Source organism: Gobius niger, assembly GCF_951799975.1.
Source record: "Gobius niger genome assembly, chromosome: 2".
Taxonomy (NCBI): Eukaryota; Metazoa; Chordata; class Actinopteri; order Gobiiformes; family Gobiidae; genus Gobius; species Gobius niger.
Window position 1 is genome coordinate 3,307,436 of NC_136853.1, and position 26,785 is coordinate 3,334,220.

At 44.7% G+C, this 26,785-nt stretch overlaps 1 protein-coding gene across 2 annotated transcripts; it reads right to left on the bottom strand.

Annotated features, from left to right (window-relative positions):
* Positions 1-848: 848 nt before the first annotated feature.
* On the bottom strand, positions 849-20,086 carry LOC306983124 (methyl-CpG-binding domain protein 2-like). 2 transcript variants are annotated; one of them, XR_013794262.1, is made up of 9 exons: positions 19,652-20,086; positions 16,661-16,770; positions 14,362-14,512; positions 8,813-8,953; positions 5,865-5,955; positions 5,590-5,764; positions 2,295-2,454; positions 950-1,029; positions 849-896 (listed from the first exon to the last, which is right to left on the bottom strand). XR_013794262.1 is itself a non-coding variant. In XM_079582858.1 (8 exons), the coding sequence occupies exons 2-7, from the start codon at positions 16,768-16,770 to the stop codon at positions 2,331-2,333; spliced, it is 792 nt and encodes a 263-aa protein (XP_079438984.1). In that variant the 5' UTR covers positions 19,652-20,086; the 3' UTR covers positions 910-1,029; positions 2,295-2,330. The 2 variants fall into 2 exon arrangements, 1 of the variants encoding a protein (XP_079438984.1); XM_079582858.1 differs by lacking the exon at positions 849-896 and having other exon boundaries at positions 910-1,029.
* Between the last annotated feature and the right edge of the window lie 6,699 nt (positions 20,087-26,785).

Consider the following 26,785-nt stretch of genomic DNA (forward strand, 5'->3'; position numbering starts at 1 on the left):
CTGTAGATTACCCACACAAGTCTGAGAGGAAAATGTATTACATGTTTTCTGTCATTTGATGTTCTGATATAGAAAGAGGGTGTTTTATGTGTTAAAAGGGCTCAAACGGTTGATTGTTGACGTCCAACAACATATCAATACATAAATGTGTGGTTTTATTTTAGTCACAAAGATTTGCTCAGAGGGATTTTCGGATCTTGTTCAGTTTGAAGCAAAAGCTGGGCTGACACTGTGCGATTTTAGAGACGATTCTAAACGTGCCAAATTCATCATGAGGCAGGAAAAGGTTCTGAATGTTTCATAGCGACATGATGCTAACTTCCTGTCCATGTTTACCCCATGGAGAGTTAGCCGTGTGTCGCTGAAAGAAAGTAACATTTTAACAGTCAGAAAACAAGCAGTTAAAAGTTAAAAACTGTCCTGTAGCTTTTTTAGCCCCGAAGCTAAAGGCTAACGCTAATTTTGACGCTAACAACTGTAGCGTCACAATCTAAGTTAACTTTTATGAAACACACTTGGCATTTATTTAAGCTTTCTTCTGTTTTTTTTTTAGACCTTATCTTGTTTTTAATTTGCAATAAAATGTGGACAGGAAGTAGTTTTTCCAAACAGGAAGTAACACAGAGCCTGTTAGATATTGAAAAATCCCTCTGAAAAATCCTTCAAAACATCAAATAGTCTAAGAGTTCTGCTTAAAAATGTCGTAATGAACCTCATTCTACTTGAAATAAGACGCTCCGACGTTCTTAATCCATTGGCGGATGTTTGTTTCTGACTCTGCAGGAGCCCTTCAGAATAAAAGCCCTTCCTCGTCAGTCTCTTTCCTCTTCCCTCCTCTGTGAACGGTAAACACAGGAAGTGCCGCGATTTATTTTGTGCTCGTTTCCAGTTGAATCCTGCTCGTTTTCTCGGGGCGGCGGGAGGTGGGTGGTGGGTGGCGGGCGGTGGGCGGCGGGCGGCGGGGCTCGTCTCGGGGATTGGTCTGATTGGTGCGGTTCTGGGTTAAGGCGGTAGGTGGCGCTGCAGGTCCTGAGGAGACACAAAAGTAAAGATGGTCAGAGTACAGTACACAGAGGGGAGTGACTGAGGAGTTTATTCTGAAGGGCCAAAAACCAGAGGAACGAACATAGACTGGACTAAATGGACCAAGTGAAGCCTCCTTGTTCTCGAATCTTCGTGAAGCCCCAAGGAAATGGGGTTCCCCGGAAGTTCCTTGCTCTAATGGACTTTCCATTTAAACTTTTTTAATTAAAAATTAAAAAGTGCCTCTGAGTCGCGGGAGAAACACGCCGATGTCAAGCACGAAAAACACATATAACTGCAAATTATAAAGTTTTTTTTTTTTTTTTTTTTGGATAGCCCACATTTGCATTTGATTCTATCTATGCAAATAACATGCTGTATTACAACAAGTGGTAACTACGGCAAAAGCTTAATTTTAGTAAAACAAAATCAACAATTGTAGCAATTTAGTGGAAAAAAACACCTGTATCTACAGCACCTACAGTAACTTTACCTCATTCGTTCACTCAAAGAAAATGCCACATTAGATTATTTTGAAAGTGTCAGTTCAGCATCAAGTCAATTTTTAACATATACTGATGTTGACGTCAACAACCTTTGCAATAAAAGTTGGACACTACAACGCTCTGTGATTGATAAATACCAAGACACACAACAGTGTTTCCTTAACTTTGCGAAAGGAGTGAAACAGCGGCCCCAATTTGACGCTGGTGGTCAAAAGGTGTACTGCATCCATATTTACCATCGAGAATGAATGGAAGAGAGTTAGTGTTTACCACACACAGCGCCAAAGTACGTGATTCTCTGGCGGACCAACAAAAAGTGTGCCCCACTTTGGGCACCCCTGATTTAGACATTTTATTTTGAAAGAACAGCACGAGCCTGGCCGGCCAGAACGCAAACGTTTCTGCTTCAGCTTCAGTGAACAGTTTAGGGTCGGCCGGACAGAAGGTTTATGCACAACTGCAGCCTCTGGAGGTCCTTTTTCTGGGAATTCAGCAATTGTGTCAAAATTCAAAAAGTATTTGAGAGCTGACACTTGTGGCTTTCCTGGGAAATTGGATTTATTTATATACACCTTCACAAAAATAAAATATGTAAAAGCAAAGTGAAATAAAACATATAATCCGATGTATTTGTCTGGCAGGAACTGTCCTCATTGCGCCTTTAGCTGCACGTGCCTTACGCTGCGACGGGACAGAGGAACACGGTCGAGCCGCTTCAGCTTCCGGAGAGCGACTGAAATAAAAGGGTGTGATCCGGACTCTCACCTGTGATTGGCCGCTCTGACGCTGCTCTGTGATTGGTCAGCGTGCCCTCCTCTCCTTGACGCCGGTCTCACGGTTGGTTTGTGCGATGCGGGCGAGCGTGTCCGCCGTGAGCGCCTCCTCCAGGCTGCGCCGCGCCCGGTCCACCACCTGCTCCTGCTCCCTGCGGCGGGACCACACACAGATACCACATTACACTTCATTCTAGACTCACTTTTTATTTTTCCAATCCAACTTTATTTCTATAGCACATTTCATAAACAAGAGTTTCCAAAGTGCTGCACAGAAAATAAAAACAGTAAGAATAAAACAATTACAAACATTAAAACAATAAAAAAATATATATATTCTAAAATTTCAAAACTTTAAAATTTTAAAATTGTAAAATTCCAAAATAGTTTTCTTAAAAAATGTCATTTCCGCTCTATTTCGGTCTGTGTAAACCAGAAAAGGATTAATCGATTATGAAAATAGTTGTTGACTATTTCAATAATCGATTAGTTGTTGATTTATCAATTAGATGTTTCAGCCCTAGTTTAATCCAGGTTTAGCCCAGGTTTAGACCAAGTTTAACTCTAGTTTGGTCCTGGTTTAGCCCTAGTTTAGTGCTGGTTTACGTTTAGTCCGAGTTTAGCCGTAGTTCAGTCCGAGTTTAGGTTTAGTCCGGGTTTAGTCCGGGTTTAGGTTTAGTCCAGGTTTAGGTTTAGTCCGTGTTTAGTCCGGGTTTAGGTTTAGTCCAGGTTTAGGTTTAGTCCGGGTTTAGTCCGGGTTTAGGTTTAGTCCGGGTTTAGTCCGGGTTTAGTCTGGGTTTAGGTTTAGTCCGTGTTTAGTCCGGGTTTCGGTTTAGTCCAGGTTTAGGTGTAGTCCGGGTTTAGTCCGTGTTTAGTCCGGGTTTAGTCCGTGTTTAGTCCGGGTTTAGGTTTAGTCCAGGTTTAGGTGTAGTCCGGGTTTAGTCCGTGTTTAGTCCGGGTTTAGTCCTAGTTCAGTCCGAGTTTAGGTTTAGTCCGGGTTTAGTCCGTGTTTAGGTTTAGTCCGTGTTTAGTCCGGGTTTCGGTTTAGTCCAGGTTTAGGTGTAGTCCGGGTTTAGTCCGGGTTTAGTCCGTGTTTAGGTTTAGTCCTGGTTTAGGTGTAGTCCGGGTTTAGTCCGGGTTTAGTCCGTGTTTAGGTTTAGTCCTGGTTTAGGCGTAGTCCGGGTTTAGTCCGGGTTTAGTCCGGGTTTCGGTTTAGTCCAGGTTTAGGTGTAGTCCGGGTTTAGTCCGGGTTTAGTCCGTGTTTAGGTTTAGTCCTGGTTTAGTCCGTGTTTAGGTTTAGTCCTGGTTTAGTCCGTGTTTAGGTTTAGTCCTAGTTCAGTCCGAGTTTAGGTTTAGTCCGGGTTTAGTCCGGGTTTAGTCCGGGTTTAGTCCGTGTTTAGGTTTAGTCCTGGTTTAGTCCGTGTTTAGGTTTAGTCCAGGTTTAGGTGTAGTCCGGGTTTAGTCCGGGTTTAGTCCGTGTTTAGGTTTAGTCCTGGTTTAGTCCGTGTTTAGGTTTAGTCCGGGTTTAGTCCGTGTTTAGGTTTAGTCCGGGTTTAGTCCGGGTTTAGTCCGGGTTTAGTCCGTGTTTAGGTTTAGTCCTGGTTTAGTCCGTGTTTAGGTTTAGTCCAGGTTTAGGTGTAGTCCGGGTTTAGTCCGGGTTTAGTCCGTGTTTAGGTTTAGTCCTGGTTTAGTCCGTGTTTAGGTTTAGTCCGGGTTTAGTCCGTGTTTAGGTTTAGTCCGGGTTTAGTCCGTGTTTAGGTTTAGTCCAGGTTTAGTCCGTGTTTAGGTTTAGTCCTAGTTCAGTCCGAGTTTAGGTTTAGTCCGGGTTTAGTCCGGGTTTAGTCCGGGTTTAGTCCGTGTTTAGGTTTAGTCCTGGTTTAGGTGTAGTCCGGGTTTAGTCCGGGTTTAGTCCGGGTTTAGTCCGTGTTTAGGTTTAGTCCTGGTTTAGTCCGTGTTTAGGTTTAGTCCTAGTTCAGTCCGAGTTTAGGTTTAGTCCGGGTTTAGTCCGGGTTTAGTCCGGGTTTAGTCCGTGTTTAGGTTTAGTCCTGGTTTAGTCCGTGTTTAGGTTTAGTCCAGGTTTAGGTGTAGTCCGGGTTTAGTCCGGGTTTAGTCCGTGTTTAGGTTTAGTCCTGGTTTAGTCCGTGTTTAGGTTTAGTCCGGGTTTAGTCCGTGTTTAGGTTTAGTCCGGGTTTAGTCCGTGTTTAGGTTTAGTCCTAGTTCAGTCCGAGTTTAGGTTTAGTCCGGGTTTAGTCCGGGTTTAGGTTTAGTCCTGGTTTAGTCCGTGTTTAGGTTTAGTCCGGGTTTAGTCCGTGTTTAGGTTTAGTCCTAGTTCAGTCCGAGTTTAGGTTTAGTCCGGGTTTAGTCCGTGTTTAGGTTTAGTCCTAGTTCAGTCCGAGTTTAGGTTTAGTCCGGGTTTAGTCCGGGTTTAGTCCGGGTTTAGTCCGTGTTTAGGTTTAGTCCTGGTTTAGTCCGTGTTTAGGTTTAGTCCAGGTTTAGGTGTAGTCCGGGTTTAGTCCGGGTTTAGTCCGTGTTTAGGTTTAGTCCGGGTTTAGTCCGTGTTTAGGTTTAGTCCTAGTTCAGTCCGAGTTTAGGTTTAGTCCAGGTTTAGTCCGGGTTTAGTCCGGGTTTAGTCCGTGTTTAGGTTTAGTCCGGGTTTAGTCCGTGTTTAGGTTTAGTCCAGGTTTAGGTGTAGTCCGGGTTTAGTCCGGGTTTAGTCCGTGTTTAGGTTTAGTCCGGGTTTAGTCCGTGTTTAGGTTTAGTCCTAGTTCAGTCCGAGTTTAGGTTTAGTCCGGGTTTAGTCCGGGTTTAGGTTTAGTCCGGGTTTAGTCCGAGTTTAGGTTTGGTCCAGGTTTAGTCCGAGTTTAGGTTTAGTCCGGGTTTAGTCCGTGTTTATGTTTAGTCCGGGTGTAGTCCGGGTTTAGTCCGGGTTTAGTCCTGGTTCAGTTCGGGTTTAGGTTTAGCCCAGGTTTAGTCCGTGTTTAGGTGTAGTCCGGGTTTAGTCCGTGTTTATGTTTAGTCCGGGTGTAGTCCGGGTTTAGTCCGGGTTTAGTCCTGGTTCAGTTCGGGTTTAGGTTTAGCCCAGGTTTAGTCCGTGTTTAGGTGTAGTCCGGGTTTAGTCCGTGTTTAGGTTTAGTCCGGGTTTAGTCCTGGTTTCGGTTTAGTCCGGGTTTAGGTTTAGTCCTGGTTTCGGTTTAGTCCTGGTTTAGGTTTAGTCCTGGTTTCGGTTTAGTCCTGGTTTCGGTTTAGTCCAGGTTTAGGTTTAGTCCGGGTTTAGTCCGGGTCAGCACCTGATGTGCTGCTCGGTCACGCTGAAGCTCCGACATGGCGGTTGGCTGGCGTTGATCCAGACTCCCGGGTTCTTCTCGGCGCTGGCGCTCTGCCCGCTGATGGGGGCGGAGCTTAGGTGGAGCGCTGACGCGATGGCCCACAGCAGGCAGTCCTCCGACGGGTCCGGGCCGATACCTGCGTAACAAGACCGTCAGATGCCCTTCCATCCTCCTGTGCTGTGGCGGCGTTTAGCTGACGCGGGCGCCAGAGCGGCCCCTGGTGGCGGCGTACTCACAGTGCAGGCCCTGGGGCAGGTCCATGGCTCTGAGGGACTCCTCTGTGACGTCTGACGACCGCAGGCCTTTGAGCCTCTTCTCCCAGAACAGCTGCAAACCACGAGTCAGCGATTACTAACCACGAGTCAGCGATTACTAACTACGAGTCAGCGATTACTAACCACGAGTCAGCGATTACTAACCACGAGTCAGCGATTACAAACCACGAGTCAGCGATTATTACAAACCACGAGTCAGCGATTACTAACCACGAGTCAGCGATAACTAACCACGAGTCAGCGATTACTAACCACGAGTCAGCGATTACAAACCACGAGTCAGCGATTACAAACCACGAGTCAGCGATTACTAACCACGAGTCAGCGATTACTAACCACGAGTCAGCGATTATTAACCACGAGTCAGCAATTACTAACCACGAGTCAGCGATTATTAACCACGAGTCAGCAATTACTAACCACGAGTCAGCGATTATTACAAACCACGAGTCAGCAATTACTAACCACGAGTCAGCAATTACTAACCACGAGTCAGCGATTATTAACCACGAGTCAGCAATTACTAACCACGAGTCAGCGATTATTACTAACCACGAGTCAGCGATTCCAAACCACGAGTCAGCAATTACTAACCACGAGTCAGCGATTACAAACCACGAGTCAGCGATTACAAACCACGAGTCAGCGATAACTAACCACGAGTCAGCGATTACTAACCACGAGTCAGCGATTACAAACCACGAGTCAGCGATTACAAACCACGAGTCAGCGATTACTAACCACGAGTCAGCGATTACTAACCACGAGTCAGCGATTATTAACCACGAGTCAGCAATTACTAACCACGAGTCAGCGATTATTAACCACGAGTCAGCAATTACTAACCACGAGTCAGCGATTATTACAAACCACGAGTCAGCAATTACTAACCACGAGTCAGCGATTACAAACCACGAGTCAGCAATTACTAACCACGAGTCAGCAATTACTAACCACGAGTCAGCGATTATTACAAACCACGAGTCAGCGATTACTAACCACGAGTCAGCGATTACTAACTCCGAGTCAGCGATTACTAACCACGAGTCAGCGATTATTACAAACCACGAGTCAGCGATTATTACAAACCACGAGTCAGCGATTACTAACCACGAGTCAGCGATTACAAACCACGAGTCAGCGATTACAAACCACGAGTCAGCGATTACAAACCACGAGTCAGCGATTATTACTAACCACGAGTCAGCGATTACTAACCACGAGTCAGCGATTATTACAAACCACGAGTCAGCGATTATTACAAACCACGAGTCAGCGATTACTAACCACGAGTCAGCGATTACAAACCACGAGTCAGCGATTACAAACCACGAGTCAGCGATTACAAACCACGAGTCAGCGATTACAAACCACGAGTCAGCGATTACTAACCACGAGTCAGCGATTACAAACCACGAGTCAGCGATTACTAACCACGAGTCAGCGATTACAAACCACGAGTCAGCGATTACTAACCACGAGTCAGCGATTACAAACCACGAGTCAGCAATTACAAACCACGAGTCAGCGATTATTACTAACCACGAGTCAGCGATTACTAACCACGAGTCAGCGATTACTAACCACGAGTCAGCGATTACAAACCACGAGTCAGCGATTATTACAAACCACGAGTCAGCGATTACAAACCACGAGTCAGCGATTACAAACCACGAGTCAGCGATTACAAACCACGAGTCAGCGATTACAAACCACGAGTCAGCGATTACAAACCACGAGTCAGCGATTACAAACCACGAGTCAGCGATTACAAACCACGAGTCAGCGATTACAAACCACGAGTCAGCGATTACAAACCACGAGTCAGCGATTACAAACCACGAGTCAGCGATTACAAACCACGAGTCAGCGATTACAAACCACGAGTCAGCGATTACAAACCACGAGTCAGCGATTACTAACCACGAGTCAGCGATTACAAACCACGAGTCAGCGATTACTAACCACGAGTCAGCGATTATTACAAACCACGAGTCAGCGATTACTAACCACGAGTCAGCGATTACAAACCACGAGTCAGCGATTACAAACCACGAGTCAGCGATTATTACAAACCACGAGTCAGCGATTACTAACCACGAGTCAGCGATTACTAACCACGAGTCAGCGATTACAAACCACGAGTCAGCGATTACTAACCACGAGTCAGCGATTACAAACCACGAGTCAGCGATTACAAACCACGAGTCAGCGATTACTAACCACGAGTCAGCGATTACAAACCACGAGTCAGCGATTACTAACCACGAGTCAGCGATTACAAACCACGAGTCAGCGATTACAAACCACGAGTCAGCGATTACTAACCACGAGTCAGCGATTACAAACCACGAGTCAGCGATTACTAACCACGAGTCAGGGATTATTACAAACCACGAGTCAGGGATTATTACAAACCACGAGTCAGCGATTACTAACCATGAGTCAGGGATTATTACAAACCACGAGTAAGCGATTATTACAAACCACGAGTCAGCCATTATTACAAACCACGAGTCAGCGATTATAAACCACGAGTCAGCGATTATTACAAACCACGAGTCAGCGATTATTACTAACCACGAGTCAGCGATTATTACAAACCACGAGTCAGCGATTACAAACCACGAGTCAGCGATTACAAACCACGAGTCAGCGATTACAAACCACGAGTCAGCGATTATTACAAACCACGAGTCAGCGATTATTACAATTTGAATTGAGCTTTACAGTGTTTTTCACTAATAACTACTTTATTCATAAACTAAACCAGATCTAAAATCCCTCTGTGCAAATCTTCGGAACTAAAATGTCACAAAATACAAATTTAAACCTAGGACAAAACATAAAATGACAGAAAACGCAGAAGTTTCACATACATTTGGTGACTGTATTGTGGCGCCTCTCACCTGCCGTGGCTGCTCCGTCGCCCTCTGCTGGTCGCTCTTCACCTTGTTGCTGGGGTGACCCGTTACCTTGGTGACGGGCTGTTTGAAGATGGAGGCGGTCTGTCGGATGGGCAGCGCCGTGTTCAGGTCGGGCTTCCCGCTCTGAGACGGAGACAGCGGTCAGTCAGTGAGACTTTACCGCCACATTTCCATTTCCAACTAAGTGAAGCCTGTTGTCCCCCACCTTAACTAAGTGTATTTTCTCCAGTTCAGCTTTACCCTAAACGTTCACAGCTTTTAGGCCGATGTAACGCCTCATTTGAAATGCTAGGAGCTACAAAACTTGTCTAAATTAAATGGATCTTTTTCCTTGCGTTGGTGCCGCATTTCCCTAAAGCTTTTGTTGTATGTATTTTTCCTATAACTGTTAGCATTAGCCTGTTGTATTTTCTTATAGCTGTTAGCATTAGCCTGTTGTATTTTCTTATAGCTGTTAGCATTAGCCTGTTGTATTTTCTTATAGCTGTTAGCATTAGCCTGTTGTATTTTCCCTAAAGCTGTTAGCATTATCCTGTTGTATGTATTTTTCCTAAAGCTGTTAGCATTAGCCTGTTGTACTTTCCTAAAGCTGTTAGCATTAGCCTGTTGTATGTATTTTTCCTATAGCTGTTAGCATTAGCCTGTTGTATATTCCTAAAGCTGTTAGCATTAGCCTGTTGTATGTATTTTTCCTATAGCTGTTAGCATTAGCCTGTTGTATATTCCTAAAGCTGTTAGCATTAGCCTGTTGTATGTATTTTTCCTATAACTGTTAGCATTAGCCTGTTGTATTTTCTTATAGCTGTTAGCATTAGCCTGTTGTATATTCCTAAAGCTGTTAGCATTAGCCTGTTGTATGTATTTTTCCTATAACTGTTAGCATTAGCCTGTTGTATTTTCTTATAGCTGTTAGCATTAGCCTGTTGTACTTTCCTAAAGCTGTTAGCATTAGCCTGTTGTATGTATTTTCCTATAGCTGTTAGCATTAGCCTGTTGTATGTATTTTTCCTAAAGCTGTTTAGCATTAGCCTGTTGTATGTATTTTCCCTAAAGCTGTTAGCATTAGCCTGTTGTACTTTCCTAAAGCTGTTAGCATTAGCCTGTTGTATGTATTTTCCCTAAAGCTGTTAGCATTAGCCTGTTGTACTTTCCTAAAGCTGTTAGCATTAGCCTGTTGTATGTATTTTCCCTAAAGCTGTTAGCATTAGCCTGTTGTATGTATTTTTCCTAAAGCTGTTAGCATTAGCCTGTTGTATGTATTTTTCCTGTAGCTGTTAGCATTAGCCTGTTGTATATTCCTAAAGCTGTTAGCATTAGCCTGTTGTATGTATTTTTCCTAAAGCTGTTAGCATTAGAATGTTGTATGTATTTTTCCTATAGCTGTTAGCATTAGCCTGTTGTATATTCCGAAAGCTGTTAGCATTAGCCTGTTGTATGTATTTTCCCTAAAGATGTTAGCTTTAGCCTGTTGTATGTATTTTTCCTATAGCTGTTAGCACTAGCCTGTTGTATTTTCCTATGGCTGTTAGCATTAGCCTGTTGTATGTATTTTTCCTAAAACTGTTAGCATTACCTGTTGTATGTATTTTTCCAATAACTGTTAGCATTAGCCTGTTGTATATTCCTAAAGCTGTTAGCATTAGCCTGTTGTATGTATTTTTCCTAAAGCTGTTAGCATTAGCCTGTTGTATGTATTTTCCCTAAAGCTGTTAGCATTAGCCTGTTGTATGTATTTTCTCTATAGCTGTTAGCATTAGCCTGTTGTATTTTCCTATGGCTGTTAGCATTAGCCTGTTGTATGTATTTTCCTGTAGCTGCTAGCATTAGCCTATTGTATGTATTTTTCCTATAACTGTAAGCATTAGCCTGTTGTATTTTCCTATAGCTGTTAGCATTAGCCTGTTGTACTTTCCTAAAGCTGTTAGCATTAGCCTGTTGTATGTATTTTCCCTAAAGCTGTTAGCATTAGCCTGTTAAATTGTATTTTCCCCATCGGCGAAGCCCCGCCCCCTCCTCTGATGAGATCCCGTCTGTAGACAGTGGTACTACAGTAGTAAAGTGGTGGTATCGGTGGTACTACAGTAGTAAAGTGGTGGTATCGGTTGTACTACAGTAGTGAAGTGGTGGTATCGGTGGTACTACAGTAGTAAAGTGGTGGTATCAGTTGTACTACAGTAGTAAAGTGGTGGTATCGGTGGTACTACAGTAGTAAAGTGGTGGTATCAGTTGTACTACAGTAGTAAAGTGGTGGCATCAGTTGTACTACAGTAGTAAAGTGGTGGTATCGGTGGTACTACAGTAGTAAAGTGGTGGCATCAGTTGTACTACAGTAGTAAAGTGGTGGTATCGGTGGTACTACAGTAGTAAAGTGGTGGTATCGGTGGTACTACAGTAGTGAAGTGGTGGTATCAGTTGTACTACAGTAGTAAAGTGGTGGTATCGGTGGTACTACAGTAGTAAAGTGGTGGTGTCGGTGGTACTACAGTAGTAAAGCGGTGGTATCGGTGGTACTACAGTAGTAAAGCGGTGGTGTCGGTGGTACTACAGTAGTAAAGTGGTGGTGGTATCGGTGGTACTACAGTAGTAAAGCGGTGGTGTCGGTGGTACTACAGTAGTAAAGCGGTGGTATCGGTGGTACTACAGTAGTAAAGTGGTGGTGGTATCGGTGGTACTACAGTAGTAAAGTGGTGGTATCGGTGGTACTACAGTAGTAAAGTGGTGGTATCGGTGGTACTACAGTAGTAAAGTGGTGGTGGTATCGGTGGTACTACAGTAGTAAAGTGGTGGTGGTATCGGTGGTACTACAGTAGTAAAGTGGTGGTATCGGTGGTACTACAGTAGTAAAGTGGTGGTATCGGTGGTACTACAGTAGTAAAGTGGTGGTATCGGTGGTACTACAGTAGTGAAGTGGTGGTATCGGTGGTACTACAGTAGTAAAGTGGTGTTATCGGTGGTATTACAGTAGTAAAGTGGTGGTATCGGTGGTACTACAGTAGTGAAGTGGTGGTATCGGTTGTACTACAGTAGTAAAGTGGTGGTATCGGTGGTACTACAGTAGTAAAGTGGTGGTATCGGTTGTACTACAGTAGTAAAGTGGTGTTATCGGTGGTATTACAGTAGTAAAGTGGTGGTGTCGGTGGTACTACAGTAGTAAAGCGGTGGTATCGGTGGTACTACAGTAGTAAAGTGGTGGTATCGGTGGTACTACAGTAGTAAAGCGGTGGTGTCGGTGGTACTACAGTAGTAAAGCGGTGGTGTCGGTGGTACTACAGTAGTAAAGTGGTGGTATCGGTGGTACTACAGTAGTGAAGTGGTGGTATCGGTGGTACTACAGTAGTAAAGTGGTGGTATCGGTGGTACTACAGTAGTAAAGTGGTGGTACTACAGTAGTAAAGCGGTGGTGTCGGTGGTACTACAGTAGTAAAGTGGTGGTGTCGGTGGTACTACAGTAGTAAAGTGGTGGTGTCGGTGGTACTACAGTAGTGAAGTGGTGGTATCGGTGGTACTACAGTAGTAAAGTGGTGGTATCGGTGGTACTACAGTAGTAAAGTGGTGGTACTACAGTAGTAAAGCGGTGGTGTCGGTGGTACTACAGTAGTAAAGTGGTGGTGGTATCGGTGGTACTACAGTAGTAAAGTGGTGGTACTACAGTAGTAAAGTGGTGGTGGTATCGGTGGTACTACAGTAGTAAAGTGGTGGTACTACAGTAGTAAAGTGGTGGTATCGGTGGTACTACAGTAGTAAAGTGGTGGTATCGGTGGTACTACAGTAGTAAAGTGGTGGTGGTATCGGTGGTACTACAGTAGTAAAGTGGTGGTGGTATCGGTGGTACTACAGTAGTAAAGTGGTGGTACTACAGTAGTAAAGTGGTGGTGTCGGTGGTACTACAGTAGTAAAGTGGTGGTGGTATCGGTGGTACTACAGTAGTAAAGCGGTGGTGTCGGTGGTACTACAGTAGTAAAGCGGTGGTATCGGTGGTACTACAGTAGTAAAGTGGTGGTATCGGTGGTACTACAGTAGTAAAGTGGTGGTATCGGTGGTACTACAGTAGTAAAGTGGTGGTATCGGTGGTACTACAGTAGTAAAGTGGTGGTGGTATCGGTGGTACTACAGTAGTAAAGTGGTGGTGGTATCGGTGGTACTACAGTAGTAAAGTGGTGGTACTACAGTAGTAAAGTGGTGGTGTCGGTGGTACTACAGTAGTAAAGTGGTGGTGGTATCGGTGGTACTACAGTAGTAAAGCGGTGGTGTCGGTGGTACTACAGTAGTAAAGCGGTGGTATCGGTGGTACTACAGTAGTAAAGTGGTGGTATCGGTGGTACTACAGTAGTAAAGTGGTGGTATCGGTGGTACTACAGTAGTAAAGCGGTGGTATCGGTGGTACTACAGTAGTAAAGCGGTGGTGTCAGTGGTACTACAGTAGTGAAGTGGTGGTATCGGTGGTACTACAGTAGTGAAGTGGTGGTATCGGTGGTACTACAGTAGTAAAGTGGTGGTATCGGTGGTACTATAGCAGTAAAGCGGTGGTATCGGTGGTACTACAGTAGTGAAGTGGTGGTATCGGTGGTACTACAGTAGTGAAGTGGTGGTATCGGTGGTACTACAGTAGTAAAGTGGTGGTGTCGGTGGTACTACAGTAGTAAAGTGGTGGTATCGGTGGTACTATAGCAGTAAAGCGGTGGTATCGGTGGTACTACAGTAGTGAAGTGGTGGTATCGGTGGTACTACAGTAGTAAAGTGGTGGTATCGGTGGTACTACAGTAGTAAAGTGGTGGTGTCGGTGGTACTACAGTAGTAAAGTGGTGGTATCGGTGGTACTACAGTAGTAAAGTGGTGGTATCGGTGGTACTACAGTAGTAAAGTGGTGGTGTCGGTGGTACTACAGTAGTAAAGTGGTGGTGTCGGTGGTACTACAGTAGTAAAGTGGTGGTATCGGTGGTACTACAGTAGTGAAGTGGTGGTATCGGTGGTACTACAGTAGTGAAGTGGTGGTATCGGTGGTACTACAGTAGTAAAGTGGTGGTATCGGTGGTACTACAGTAGTAAAGTGGTGGTGTCGGTGGTACTACAGTAGTGAAGTGGTGGTATCGGTGGTACTACAGTAGTAAAGCGGTGGTGTCGGTGGTACTACAGAAGTAAAGTGGTGGTATCGGTGGTACTACAGTAGTAAAGTGGTGGTATCGGTGGTACTAAAGTAGTGAAGTGGTGGTATCGGTGGTACTAAAGTAGTGAAGTGGTGGTATCGGTGGTACTACAGTAGTAAAGTGGTGGTATCGGTGGTACTAAAGTAGTGAAGTGGTGGTATCGGTGGTACTATAGTAGTAAAGCGGTGGTGTCGGTGGTACTACAGAAGTAAAGTGGTGGTATCGGTGGTACTACAGTAGTAAAGTGGTGGTATCGGTGGTACTACAGTAGTAAAGTGGTGGTGTCGGTGGTACTACAGTAGTGAAGTGGTGGTATCGGTGGTACTACAGTAGTGAAGTGGTGGTATCGGTGGTACTACAGTAGTGAAGTGGTGGTATCGGTGGTACCTTGCTGTGCGGCTCGTGGCGCTGTCTCGTCTTGCTCTTGTGTTTCCCCGCGATCGTCTTCCCCGTCCTGAAGTCGAAGTAGGACAGATCCACGGCGTTGCCCAGGAAACGCACCAGCTGAGGCTTCGAGCGAAACTTCTTACCCGACGGGCTGAAACAGAGAGAGTTTATCAAAGTCTACGAGGTCATAAACTGCTTCTGGAAGATTTGCAAATCGATATTTACAAAAGGTGGAAAAATGGGGAAAAAATTTGCGGGGGAAAAATGAGGAAAGCATTTTTTTTTCTTTTGTCGGCTGTTCAGGACAATGATCATTTTGAGCGACAGAGCAAAGTAAATGCAGTTGTTTTGATGGTTTGCTTCACTCTGATGCATTAAAGTGACTGGTTATGTTCCAGTCCGTGGGATCAGTCAGCTCAGTTTGATTCGTTCCTCAGAGGTCGGTGTCTGAGGTCGGAATAACCGGACGGAGGACGTGGTTCTGCGGCTTCTCATAAAACATGAAGCATTTCCTCGAAACCGTGAGTCAAAGTGAAACCGCGCTGATGTTACTTCCTGCGTCTCACGGAGCCACGCCCTCTTTCTACTGTGTTTACTCACCCGAAGACCAAGAGTGGAACAGAGAACTAATGTCTTTTTATAAGCATAAAATGGACAAAAGTGCTGTTGTTTTTAGCAATGAAATGTAAATAATGATGTGTCGGCCTGTCACGATAACAACAGTTAAAGTTCCATATATTGAGGAAGGAAAATATTGCAATTAACGAAATTACTGAAAAAATGACAGAAATAGCTTTGTTCGAACAGTACTTAAACATGAAATACAATGAGACACAACTTACTTTGGGTATAATAAATAAAGTATTACATCTGACCAGTCATTCATCGATCCAAAGTTCCCACGGGGCCCCCAACAATATGTATTCACTCTTTTCAAAGATGATCTAATGGTTTTCATCATAAAATTCAGATTATTTTACATTTTAAAAAATGCAAACACTGGCTGAATACTTTCTACAATTCAACAAATACATATTAAGATCATCTTAAACCCATTCATTTTGGATAAATTATGTTTGGACAACCTTTGGAGGCCCCCCTGAAGTGCCTCTTAGGTTCCCCAGGGGTCCCCGAACCCCACTTTGGGAATGACTGCATTAGACAATACATGGGTTTCCAATGACATCACGTATAGAATACTGAAGTAGAATGGGCAGCACGGTGGCGCAGCGGTTAGCGCTGACGCCTCACAGCTCGATTCCCACCTGGACGGGGCCTTTCTGTGTGGAGTTTGCATGTTCTCCCTGTGTCTGCGTAGGTTTCCTCCGGGTACTCCGGTTTCCCCTACCACTAAAAACATGTACAATAGATTCCCCTCTGGGGCCAGGACGCCCCTGAAAAAGAGATTCTTAATCTCAGTGGGACTATATCCTGGTTAAATAAAGCTCAATAAATAAATAAAAAGAATTATGCAGTACTACAACATGTAATATATATAATATCTCTAATCTAAAATAAAAGACAATTGATTGACAGTCATTTTTATTTACTCGGAATCATCGCTCAAGAAGAAAACAGTAAAAACTCGGCCCCAGAGACGCACGTTTATGTGAAGAAGCAGCAGATGTGGCTCATCAGGCAGGTGTAGCAGCTACAGTTACAGGAAGATCTGCTTCACTCTGAAGACTGAGTTAACCCATCAAAGAGGAGACAGAAAACTTTTCTCTGATTTTTACAGTTTGTCGACAGTAAAAACACATGTTTATTTGAAGAAACCAGTGAGTCAGTGTTTAAGCTGCTCAAGACGTTAGCATGCTACCGGTTAGCGACTGTCATCAATCAACTGTTAATGGCTTCAACACGATAAACACATGTGTGGCTCACATCTATGAACATTGAGGAAATACTACAGTAACAGCTCAGAGCTGAGCAATTGAAGCTAAATGCTAACCGGTAGCATGCTAACGTTTTGAGCAGCTTAAACACTGACTCACTGGTTTCTTCAAATAAACATGTGTTTTTACTGTTTTCTTCATGAACAATGATTACGAGTAAATCAAAATGCCACTGTCGACCAGTCGTCTTTCATTTTCATCCTGAGATATTGTTACATGTTGTAGTACTGCATTATTCTACTTCGGTATTCAAAATGGCTGCCAAAACAACAAAGGTCACATGACTGAAAGGCATGTATAGGGAAAATAACTTGAGTTATTTGAGCTAAAAAATCTGGCTCTGGCTCAAAGCGACAAAACGTCAGAGAATAAACATCATCTAACCACTCTGCCGCGGCGCTTACCTGTAATAGTAGACGTCGCTCTTCCCGGCGCTGAGCCCGGACTTCCGGATCACTTCCTCCTTCTTCCAGCCAGGGGGCAGCGCGGGGCAGTCGGATCGTCGCTTCTCCATCTGCGGCAGAACTGAAGGTCACTCCTGATCCTATTGTGGTAACCATGGTGATGGTCAGAACGCATGTTTCAGACCTGCTTTATGGTTGATATCTCTGTAATGACTGGTGTACGCTGTGTGGTTTATTTTGTCTAATAACATTCTTAAGGTTAGTCTTAATGATTTTATATAGAATGGGGGGGTCCACACAACACGAGTGGATTCAGTGCGATTACAGAACGTCTGGGGGTCACACATAACGACTGAGAATCGTAAGAGCGACACACGACACGAGTCTGAACAGCTGATGTTTTATAACCTCATTTCACCTCCGGCTTCAAAAACTGACCCCAGATCAGCAAAGACAGGCCTGTGTTGGTGAGCAGGGCCGGACTGGGACTGAAACAGCCCTGGACTCTGGCCAGCCTGGCCCAAATTAGCGTAAATGTGACACTTCCACAAATACATATTTCAACCTCTTACCCCCCGCCTTAACCGAAAGCATTTTCTCCCGTTCGGCTTTGCCCAAATCTAAAAGCTTCTCCACTGGAGAGCAACTCTGTAACGCCTCATTTGAAAGTAAAATCTAGAAAAGTGATGGTAACTTTTTGTCACGTTGTCGCTGCATTTTTGTCATGTTTTTGTTGCTTTTTCATTATTCATTACTTCTTTTGTGGCTTTTGGGCGTGTTTTCGTCACTTTTTTGTCCCTTTTTCGTCTCTTGTTTTTCGGGGGGGGGGGTTTTCATGCTATTGTTGTTTTTCATCACTTTGTCGTCACGTTTTCATCACATTTTGTTGTGTTTTTGTCACTTTTTTGTTGCTTTTCCAGCACATTTTTGTTTTTGGATGCTTTTCTTTTTTTTAGATTTGGGTAAAGCTCTGTTTCGGGGTGTAAGGGTAAGGTAACGTGAGAGGCCAGACCGGTGGCCCTAGAGCCAGTGGCCCTTCTGTGCTCCTCCAGAATGGACATATGGCCTGTTTGTGAGCGTGGGAAAACGCATGCGTGTCCCGATTGGTCAACAGTGTCAACAATGTCACAACACCGCAGTGCTAGCTTACTGCTACTACGAAGCCTTACACTGGCTATAGTTCTGTCACATGGAGATAAAAGTCGGCGACACGAAGAAGCGAGACGTATTTCAGTGGATTTAATTAGAAAAGGAGACGAGAAAGCGGAGAGAGGCGAGGTGAAGCTGAACAGTTCGTCTCCAAACTCGGAAAGAGCCGCTAAACTCTGTATGTGGATGAAATGTGGCTGAACCTTTGGTGATGTAAAGTTGTGCTGTTTCGTGCGGGGCTGTGGCCATGAAATGAGTCGTTTGTGCCGCTGTTTTGACAGAAGGAGTCGGATCCGCTCAGGCCTGGTTGCTCATGACTCTGGTGTTGACGAGTCACTGCGACTGGCCTTCCTCACTTTTAGAGCAACGACCTTAGATTTTCCCCACGACAAGAGAGATCGTTCGAGACGGCCAAAATCGTGCAGTGTCGACCCAGCGTAACCTTCTATAAATACAGACGCATCGCATCATAGAAGGGGCGTGGCCTTGCCGAGGGGGAGAAGAGAATGTTTTGGGAAACACAATATTCCACTCTTTTTAGCCATTTTCTGGCGAAATATAAACATATTCATCACATAGATAAAGTTCAGTGTGATTCGGGCCATATGGATGTTTTCTCACAGCAGATTGTTCAGAGGAAGTGAAAAACGGCAGTTGTAGCTAGCGTCATGCTAACATATAGCATCATGTTAGCATTCTCCGTTATTTATGTATTTATGGGCTGTTGAACCACTTTGCTCCTCTCCATGTCTTTGTATCATTATTTAGTAGAAAACTATATTCATAATTTGGCATTTGTTTAAATCGTTTTTGAATAATTAGAGAAAGTTTAGATTTTTCTCCAAATTGTTTTCCCCCTTAACTGTTTTCAAACATGACCATATATGGGCGATTCCAGAGATGCCGCCTGTGTCTATCTATGGGAAATATGGGAAAAATTATATACATATATAATATTTGGGGAAAACTTTGGAAATAATAACAATGTGGACAAAAAAATAGGAAGAAGAAGAAAAGTGAAAAATATGAGGAAAAAAAATCAAAAAATTTGAAAAAATAAATTAAAAAACTGTGGAAGAAAGAAATCCTGTCTGACACGTCGACGATCGTCCAAATGATGCATTTTTTACAACATTTTATTTGAGCTTTTCTACTTTTTCTGATGTTTATCGTTTCACTTCCTTCCTGGACACAGACAGGAAGTGACATACGTAGAGGTAAACGTTTCTAAACTGTTGCCGTGACGACCATGTTGTACCAAAGGAGCAAAGCTGTCCCTCTATCTCTGCACTGAGGTCACGTGAGCTTCGACAAAAACATGTGAGTCAGAAGAACTTTCCCTCGATCTACGTCACGAACCGAAAAAAAGGAATAAAAGTAACATTGCTGCTTCAATGATTATTCCTTATATCAGATGTTCTCCATCAAACTAAGTCATGGACAAAATCTGCACTTATGTAAAGGCCTTCTGGACATTTGGAACGTCCCAGTTCTTATCGGCACATTTCACAACTTTAGGGTCACTTTCCACGGTCACAGAAAAGCTTAAACTCGGTTCATGGAAGTGACACAAATGCTTCAGAATTAGAGGCTCGGTGTTTCTCATGAGTTTACAACAAACTAAAGGGATAAACTTATTCAGATCTGATATAAGTTCAGGATTGTGAGAAGTTTCAAATTGGTGTCTCTACATGTTTAAAGTTCCTCATTCACCTGCAGCGTCAGGTTTTATCCAAGTACTTTTACTCTTACTTGAGTAGTTACTTAGGTCAGTACTTTCTCTTGAGTAAAAGGGGTTGAAAGTAACGTTACTCTGACTTGAGTACTTTGTCTGTTACCCACCTCTGCTCTTCGCCCGGGCCGTGCTGGGTCCACCGAGTCTAAACTGAGTCTAATCTAGTCCAGAACCTGGACCTGGACCGGGCTGGGCCTGAAAACAAAACCAACGAAGCTTTAAAGTCCGCCTTGGACCCGGTGTGATCCCGCAGCGGCTCTGCGTCCGCCCTGAAGCCGGCCGAGGCGCGCTGCTCCCGGGCTGCCTCCGCGCCGCGGTTCCGTCGCGTATTTCCGGTATGACTTTAATAACCCGCGCTCGGTTCCGCCGCGGGTCCGCCCGGTTCCGTCTCCCGCGCGTGTCCTCAGTCCCGTGTGGCCCGCTGCGGCTCGGTTCGGCCCGGTTCCGATGCGTTTTGGCCGCGTTTCCTTCGCGCTGGGTCGTAACGGCTGATCCGCTCTGATCTGATCTGGAACCAACGGCGCGCTGACGTAGGCGCGCGTGCGCGCACCCACACACACCCCGCTGCGTCACAGCGGTGTGACGCACGGCACGTACACAGGAGGAGGCGCGCGCCCTTTACGCACGGACGCACGCGCCAAACGGAGCGTGAAAAGCGCTCGGAGAAAAACAAGACGCAATCTTAAAGCCCCAGGACACATTTAGGCTCACGGTTTCTGCGGATTCAGCACTGATCTCACGGTTTATCCAGAAACATCCATCCACATCTCTCCGGGAAAACTCACAATGACCCCACGCACTTCGGGGTCCCCGCCCACACGTTGAGAACCGCTGCCCCCACAGTCCGGAGTGAGACCGGATTATGTGACTCCAGATCCTTTACGCTGCTGTTCTTTGGATTGGGCCGAGAAGTTTATTTTCATGAGGAATGTAGAGCCTCCATCTGGTGTTGGAGGAACAACATGAGCTGCTTTAACAACAACAAATGAACAGACAAAGAAACAAACCAAATTAAACAATAAGTTTGTGAGAAACTGATCGTCGTTTCAAGTTTTACGAGAAAAGCCCACGTTACAATCGCACAAAGAACAAAGTTTGAGCCTGGCACTTGTTTATCGTCTGAGCTTCAATTTAAGAGATTGGTGGTTCCCAAAGTGGGGATTGTGGTCACCGTGGGCTGGGGGAGGGCCCGATGGAAGGGGCTGATGGGAAAACATGCTGTTGTCCTCGAGCTGCTCAGCAGGTGTTAAAGGTAGCAACAAAACCAAGATGCTTAAAGATAAATATAAAGCTGTCATTATTTGATGAAATTTAACAAAGTAGACCGACAAAAGTGGATATTTACAAAACTTCCATCCATCTATTTTCTTCCGCTTTATCCGGGGCCGGGTCGCGGGGGCAGCAGTCTCAGCAGAGACGCCCAAACTTCCCGATCCACACACACCTCCTCCAGCTGTTCTGGGGGGACCCCGAGGCGACACCAGGCCAGCTCGGAGACATAGTCCCACCACCGTGTCCTGGGTCTTCCACGAGGCCTTGTCCCACTAGGACATGCCTGGAACACCTCCCGCGGGAGGCATCCGGAACAGATGCCCGAGCCACCTCAGCTGCTCCTTTCAAAGTGAAGGAGCAGCGACTCTACTCCGAGCTCCTCCCGGGTAACTGAGCTCCTCACCCGATCTCGGAGGGTGCGCCCAGCCACCCTGCGAAGGAAACTCATTTCGGCCGCTTGTATTCGCGATCTTGTCCTTTCGGTCATGACCCAAATCTCATGACCATAGGTGAGGGCGGGAACGTAGATCGATCGGTAAATCGAGAGCTTTGCCCCCCTACTATTTACAAAACTTATCAAGGTTAACAAAAATGAGCCTAAACTAAGAAAACCAACAGATGCACAAAACCAAGTTACTAAAGCTGTTTGACACAAACTGCCGGCAAAATTACGAGTCACAGTAACGAGTGACAAACAAAACGATCAAAACATCTCAAACCGCCTCCTCCTCCCTCGCCCTAACACTGGATTTGCGTGAGAGTGTCTAAAAGTCACAGGTTCCTCTGATGAGTGACCCTCTGAAGGTGCCCGCACTGAGGCCTGAGTGGGAGGGTGTAGGGGAGGGAGGAGGGGACGGGTCATGTGACAGTGACCGGGTGTGTCCCGATGGTCCAGTGCTGGAAGAGCAGTCCTGCCTGAGCCCACCACCAGCACTGATGCACCACTGCCTTTGGTCCTGCCTGAGCCTACCACCAGCACCGATGCCACCACTGCCTTTGGTCCTGCCTGGCGGGACATTTCGGTCCAGGGAAAGTGGACTCATATATGAAAGGCGTCACATGGGTCACTGTGAAGGAAAAGGAACTCTTCACTGTGTTGACGTAGTGGCTGTTGGCGAACTGTTTGTGATTTGTTTTCCTGAGCTGTTAAAACATTTTAAAACACAAGCGACCAAAACAAATAACTTATAGTCCATCCATCCATTTTCTTCCTCTTTATCCGGGGTCGGGTCGCGGGGGCAGCAGCCTCAGCAGAGATGCCCAAACTTCCCGATCCACACACACCTCCTCCAGCTGTTCTGACCCCGAGGCGACACCAGGCCAGCTCGGAGACATAGTCCCTCCAGCGTGTCCTGGGCCTGACCAACCCCGTGAGCTGCTACCTTAACGTGGTGAGGTTGTTTGAGTGCCCCAATGATCCGAGGAGCTCTGTTGTCAGGGGCTTTATGTAGGGTCTCCCATGGCAAACAGGTCCGAGGTGACGGGTCAGACGAAGAGCAGCTCACAAGACACAAGACTTCTATGGACAGTGAAAGACCAAGGACCGAGACGTCGCCCAGCATGATAACTTATAGTAAATAATAATAATAATAATGCTGAATGTTTTTGGAGCCTGTTGTCCTCTTTTCTCAATGCCTTATCTGCGTGTCCTTACGTGGAAATGTGCTACTTATTTTGGGCATTTCTATTGATAAAAAGCTAATGGTGCAGCTCAGTTCACTACTACATACATGTGCATGCCGTGATCATGTCCTCCAAAACCAGAGAGATCTCCGGTGTTCCATTTCCTTCAGCCTCAATCATAGCAATGGTCCCGAGTTGTCTGTGAAATGTACGTGGCTGCTCAATCTCCTCCTACGCAGCCTTAAAGGAACAGGCCCCCGTTTTTCCACACTGTGATATGTTCTTACCTGAGCTTAGACGAGAAGATACGTCTGGTCTCTGTGCCCGTGGAAGAGCTCGGTCGCTTCCAACTTCAACCTCCGTTTGTTTGTTTTGCGTGACTGAGGGCACACACAAAGACCAGTGGGAAATTGAAAAGGAGATCCGCACAACTGTAAATGCTGATCAGTTTTTATTGTTCACACCGGCAGAGTGACGTTTCGGGGTCTTCGCCCTATAGGCCACAGGGACACTTAAATGATGTATCTTCCTCCCCCTACATGTTCCAGCCATGTCCTCATGTGTAGAATGAGCTCAGACCTGTTCACCACAACTGCCTCTAAAATCCTGCACTGTCACTCAGAAAGGTGTTGCTTCAGGTCTGAAGTGCCGTCATGCACGAGCTTAATATAGAAGGTGCAGTTACACGTGTGACCTGAGGTGGCAGTAGTGAGTATAAAATGACCTCTTAACTCCCGCCTGAACCGAGAGATCTTTTTCCTCACGTCATCAGATTTTTTTCCATAATTTTTTTGTTGGGTATTCAACTCATTTTTGTAACTTTTTTGTCATTGATTGACTGAATGACGGAATGAATTGACGGAATTCTTCCGCAGTCACTTATTGGTTTTCATGTTCTTTATTATTATTCCTCTTCCATCTTTTTCCCGATTTTCTAGAGCTTTCAGCACCTTCATGCTTTGTGCAATTTATGCAAGTTATGCATCAAAACGTTCCGCATGTTGAGGAGAAGGGTGCTATTACTTTTGGGATTTCTGCAACTTACGTTTTTTCCGCAATCGGCCAAAATGTCGGAGATTTTTCCCGTTGACTTATAATAGGGCTGCCGCAAATCCATGCTTTTCTGCACTTTTTTCTGCATTTTATGCAATTTCTGAACTTTGTGCATGTTCAGCTTATGCAACTTGTGGGTTTTGAGAAAAAAATGGCCTTCTGCAGATTTACAGTTTTTTTATACGAGAGTTTGAAATTTTTGCATTGGTGTGTATGGGGGAATCCAGCCAATGGGGAGACTCCAGGCCTTTCAGCCATTTGTGCTTCTGCCAATCAAGCACTGAGGCCATTTCAACAGTTTGACCAGTTTATGGAATATAAAAGTTTATGCAACATTAATAATTTATGCAAATTAACCACTTTATGCATTTTAAAGCGTTTATGCAACTTAAGAGTTTATGCCATTTAGGATTTATGAATTTTAAAGCGTTTATGCAATTTACATAATTTATGCAAATTAACCCATTCATGCATTTTACCACTTTATGCAGTTTATACAGTTTATGCAACATGACATTTTATGCATTTTACCAGTTTATGCAAATCAGTTTATGCAAATTAAGCAATTTCTGCAATTTGAACAGTTGCAATTTCTGCATTCGCTTCCCGCAATTCCGCAGTCAATCGCAATGGCACAGCCATTCATTGTTTCTTTGCACTATGTTGTGGTAGCACTGGTCCACCGTCTGTTCAGCTGTGCCTGTACACACCTCCATATGTTTATATCTTTTGTCACAATCATCATCATGACACAATCAGCCCATGTATATAACAGGTGTGTCAGAGCTGTTTTTTTTAAGTCTGATGAAGGGCTAAGACAACGAAACGTCACTGCCGGTTTAACAGGCCAGAGTATACCCCCATCTGGACTACACCCGGGGTTAAAGGGGCCTAGGCCATTTCATACCCCGGGTTTAAAATGGCCTAGGCCATAATATACCCCGGGGTATGTTATGGCCTAGGCTGTGTCCTGCCCCCCCAGGCCAGATTATACCCCCAATTATAACAGTAGTTTAAGGTGATAGAGTGGGTTGTCCTTTAACCAGAAGGTTGGTAGTTCAAATCCATGCTCCTGCAGGTACAGGCTGTTGTTGTGTCCTTGGGCAAGACACTTCGCCTACCTATGAGTGAGTGAATGAGTGAAGGTAGTGAGTGAGTGAGTGAGTGAGTGAGTGAGTGAATGAGTAAAGGTAGTGAGTGAATGTGAGTGACTCACTCACTACCTTCACTCACTCACTCACTCACTACCTTTACTCATTCACTCACTCACTCACTCACTCACTCACTACCTTTACTCATTCACTCACTCATGCATAGGTAGGCGAAGTGTCTTGCCCAAGGACACAACAACAGCCTGTACCTGCAGGAGCATGGATTTGAACTACCAACCTTCTGGTTAAAGGACAACCCACTCTATCACCTTAAACTACTGCTATAATTGGGGGTATAATCTGGCCTGGGGGGGTATAAAATGGCCTAGCCCATAATATACCCTGGGGTATATTTTGGCCTTGGCCATTTTATACCCGGGGTATGAAATGGCCTAGGCCCCTTTAACCCCGGGTGTAGTCCAGATGGGGGTATACTCTGGCCTGTTACACCGGTGTGAACAATAAAAACAGATGAGCATGTACAGTTGTGTGGATCTCCTTTTCACTTTTTCACTGTGATGATTTTTGGGTCCAGCCCACTGGTTTAGACCTGTGGATGTGCGTGTCTCTCCTCCAACACACACAAAGACCAGACAGGTACACATCAACTCGTCTAAACTCAGGTAAGAACATGATCTCAGTGTCCTTTAAAACCTCTGACCACCTGCCCAAACCGAATGCATGCGGTCCTCTTTGGCTATAGGCCTGTGTAGCACCTCATTTGAAAGAAGACCCGCAAAACATATCTTTTTCCCCGCGTTGTTGCTGTGTTGTGTCACCTTTGTTTGTTTTTTTCACATTTTTGTCACATTTTTGGTTGAGTTTTTCTCATTTTTTTTTTTACCTTTTTGGTCACTTGTTGGTTGACTTTTTGTTACATCTTTGCTGAATTTTTGTCACTTTTTGGTTGAGTTTTCGTCAAATTTTTGTTCAGTTTTTGTCAATTTTTTGTTGAATTTTTGTCAAATTTTTTGTTGAGTTTTTGCTACATTTTTGTCAATTTTTTGTTCAGTCTTTGTCATTTTTTTGTTGCGTTTACATCCTTGTTTTCTTCTAATTTCTTTGTGGCTGTGTTGGTGCTTTTTTTTCCCAAGAAGCTTTTTGATTAGGGTAACGCCAAACTGGAGAAAATGTGATCCGCTCAGGTGGGAGTTAAGAGGTTAAAAGGCGGGGCTCCACCTACCCCGGCGTTGTCACGTGGGTAGTAGCGACTTAGACAAAATAAGAATCTATGGTCTACTGGTGAAAAGGACAATACAGACGACGCTGGTGGTGAAGCTAAAGAGGAAAACCACACTTTTGGCTTGATCAGTCCTTCCAAACGTCATCAACAAACTAGCTGGTGATGTGGAGAGCTGTACAATATATCTAAATTAAGTCGAGTATCAATCAATCAAACTTTATTTATAAAGCGCTTTTCATACTGAAAGGCATCACAAAGTGCTTTACAGATTACAACATTTAAAACAATGCGCCTGGGACAACCTCCCATATATATACATTTTATATAATAGGATTAAATAAATAGATTAGTCAGTTAAAGGCTAAGCTAAAAAGGTGGGACTTGAGCTGCTCTTAAAAACATGAACGTTCTCTGCAGCCCTGAGTTTGTTGTGTGTTCATATTTACCAATTCAATGCACTTTGTAAAGCGTCAGAGCTCCTTTACAGACGGTCTATTTTGTTAAAACCTGACGGTGTTTCTGACGGAGCCAAACTGTTTCCGGAGCTCATCTTTTATAAGTCGACCATAAGTCTGTAGTTCATGCTCGTTATTGCCTTTTGCTGTCATTTGTGCACATACAAAATAAAGCTCAGACGCTCATTATTGTGCTGTTATTAAATGCATTTCCTGGTATCGGGCTTTGTGCGTGACTTAGGCTTTTTTTGGCGGCTCAGTTTGTGAAATGGAGCATTCCACAAGGGTATAGATACGGACGGCATCGTGTCATTGGCCTCGCCAAGGAGGAAAACAGAATCTTTTCACTCTTTTTAGCCAATTTCAGGTGAAATATAAACTTCTCTATCACATACAAATAAAGTCAAGTCTAAATCGGGCCCATGTGGATGTTTTCTCACAGCAGATTGTTCAGTGAAAGTGAAAAAAACGGCAGTCGTAGCTAGAGCTAGCTAGCGTTAGCAT

Bases quoted from the DNA above. Each gene is read 5' to 3' on its own strand.
- LOC306983124 (XM_079582858.1), bottom strand. From the start codon at position 16,770: ATGGAGAAGCGACGATCCGACTGCCCCGCGCTGCCCCCTGGCTGGAAG. The intron at 5,956-8,812 runs GTGAGAGGCGCC...CGTGGTTTGCAG, and splicing joins CGACGGAGCAGCCACGGCAG to CTGTTCTGGGAGAAGAGGCT. The intron at 2,455-5,589 runs GTGCTGACCCGG...GTCCCGCCGCAG, and splicing joins GTGACCGAGCAGCACATCAG to GGAGCAGGAGCAGGTGGTGG.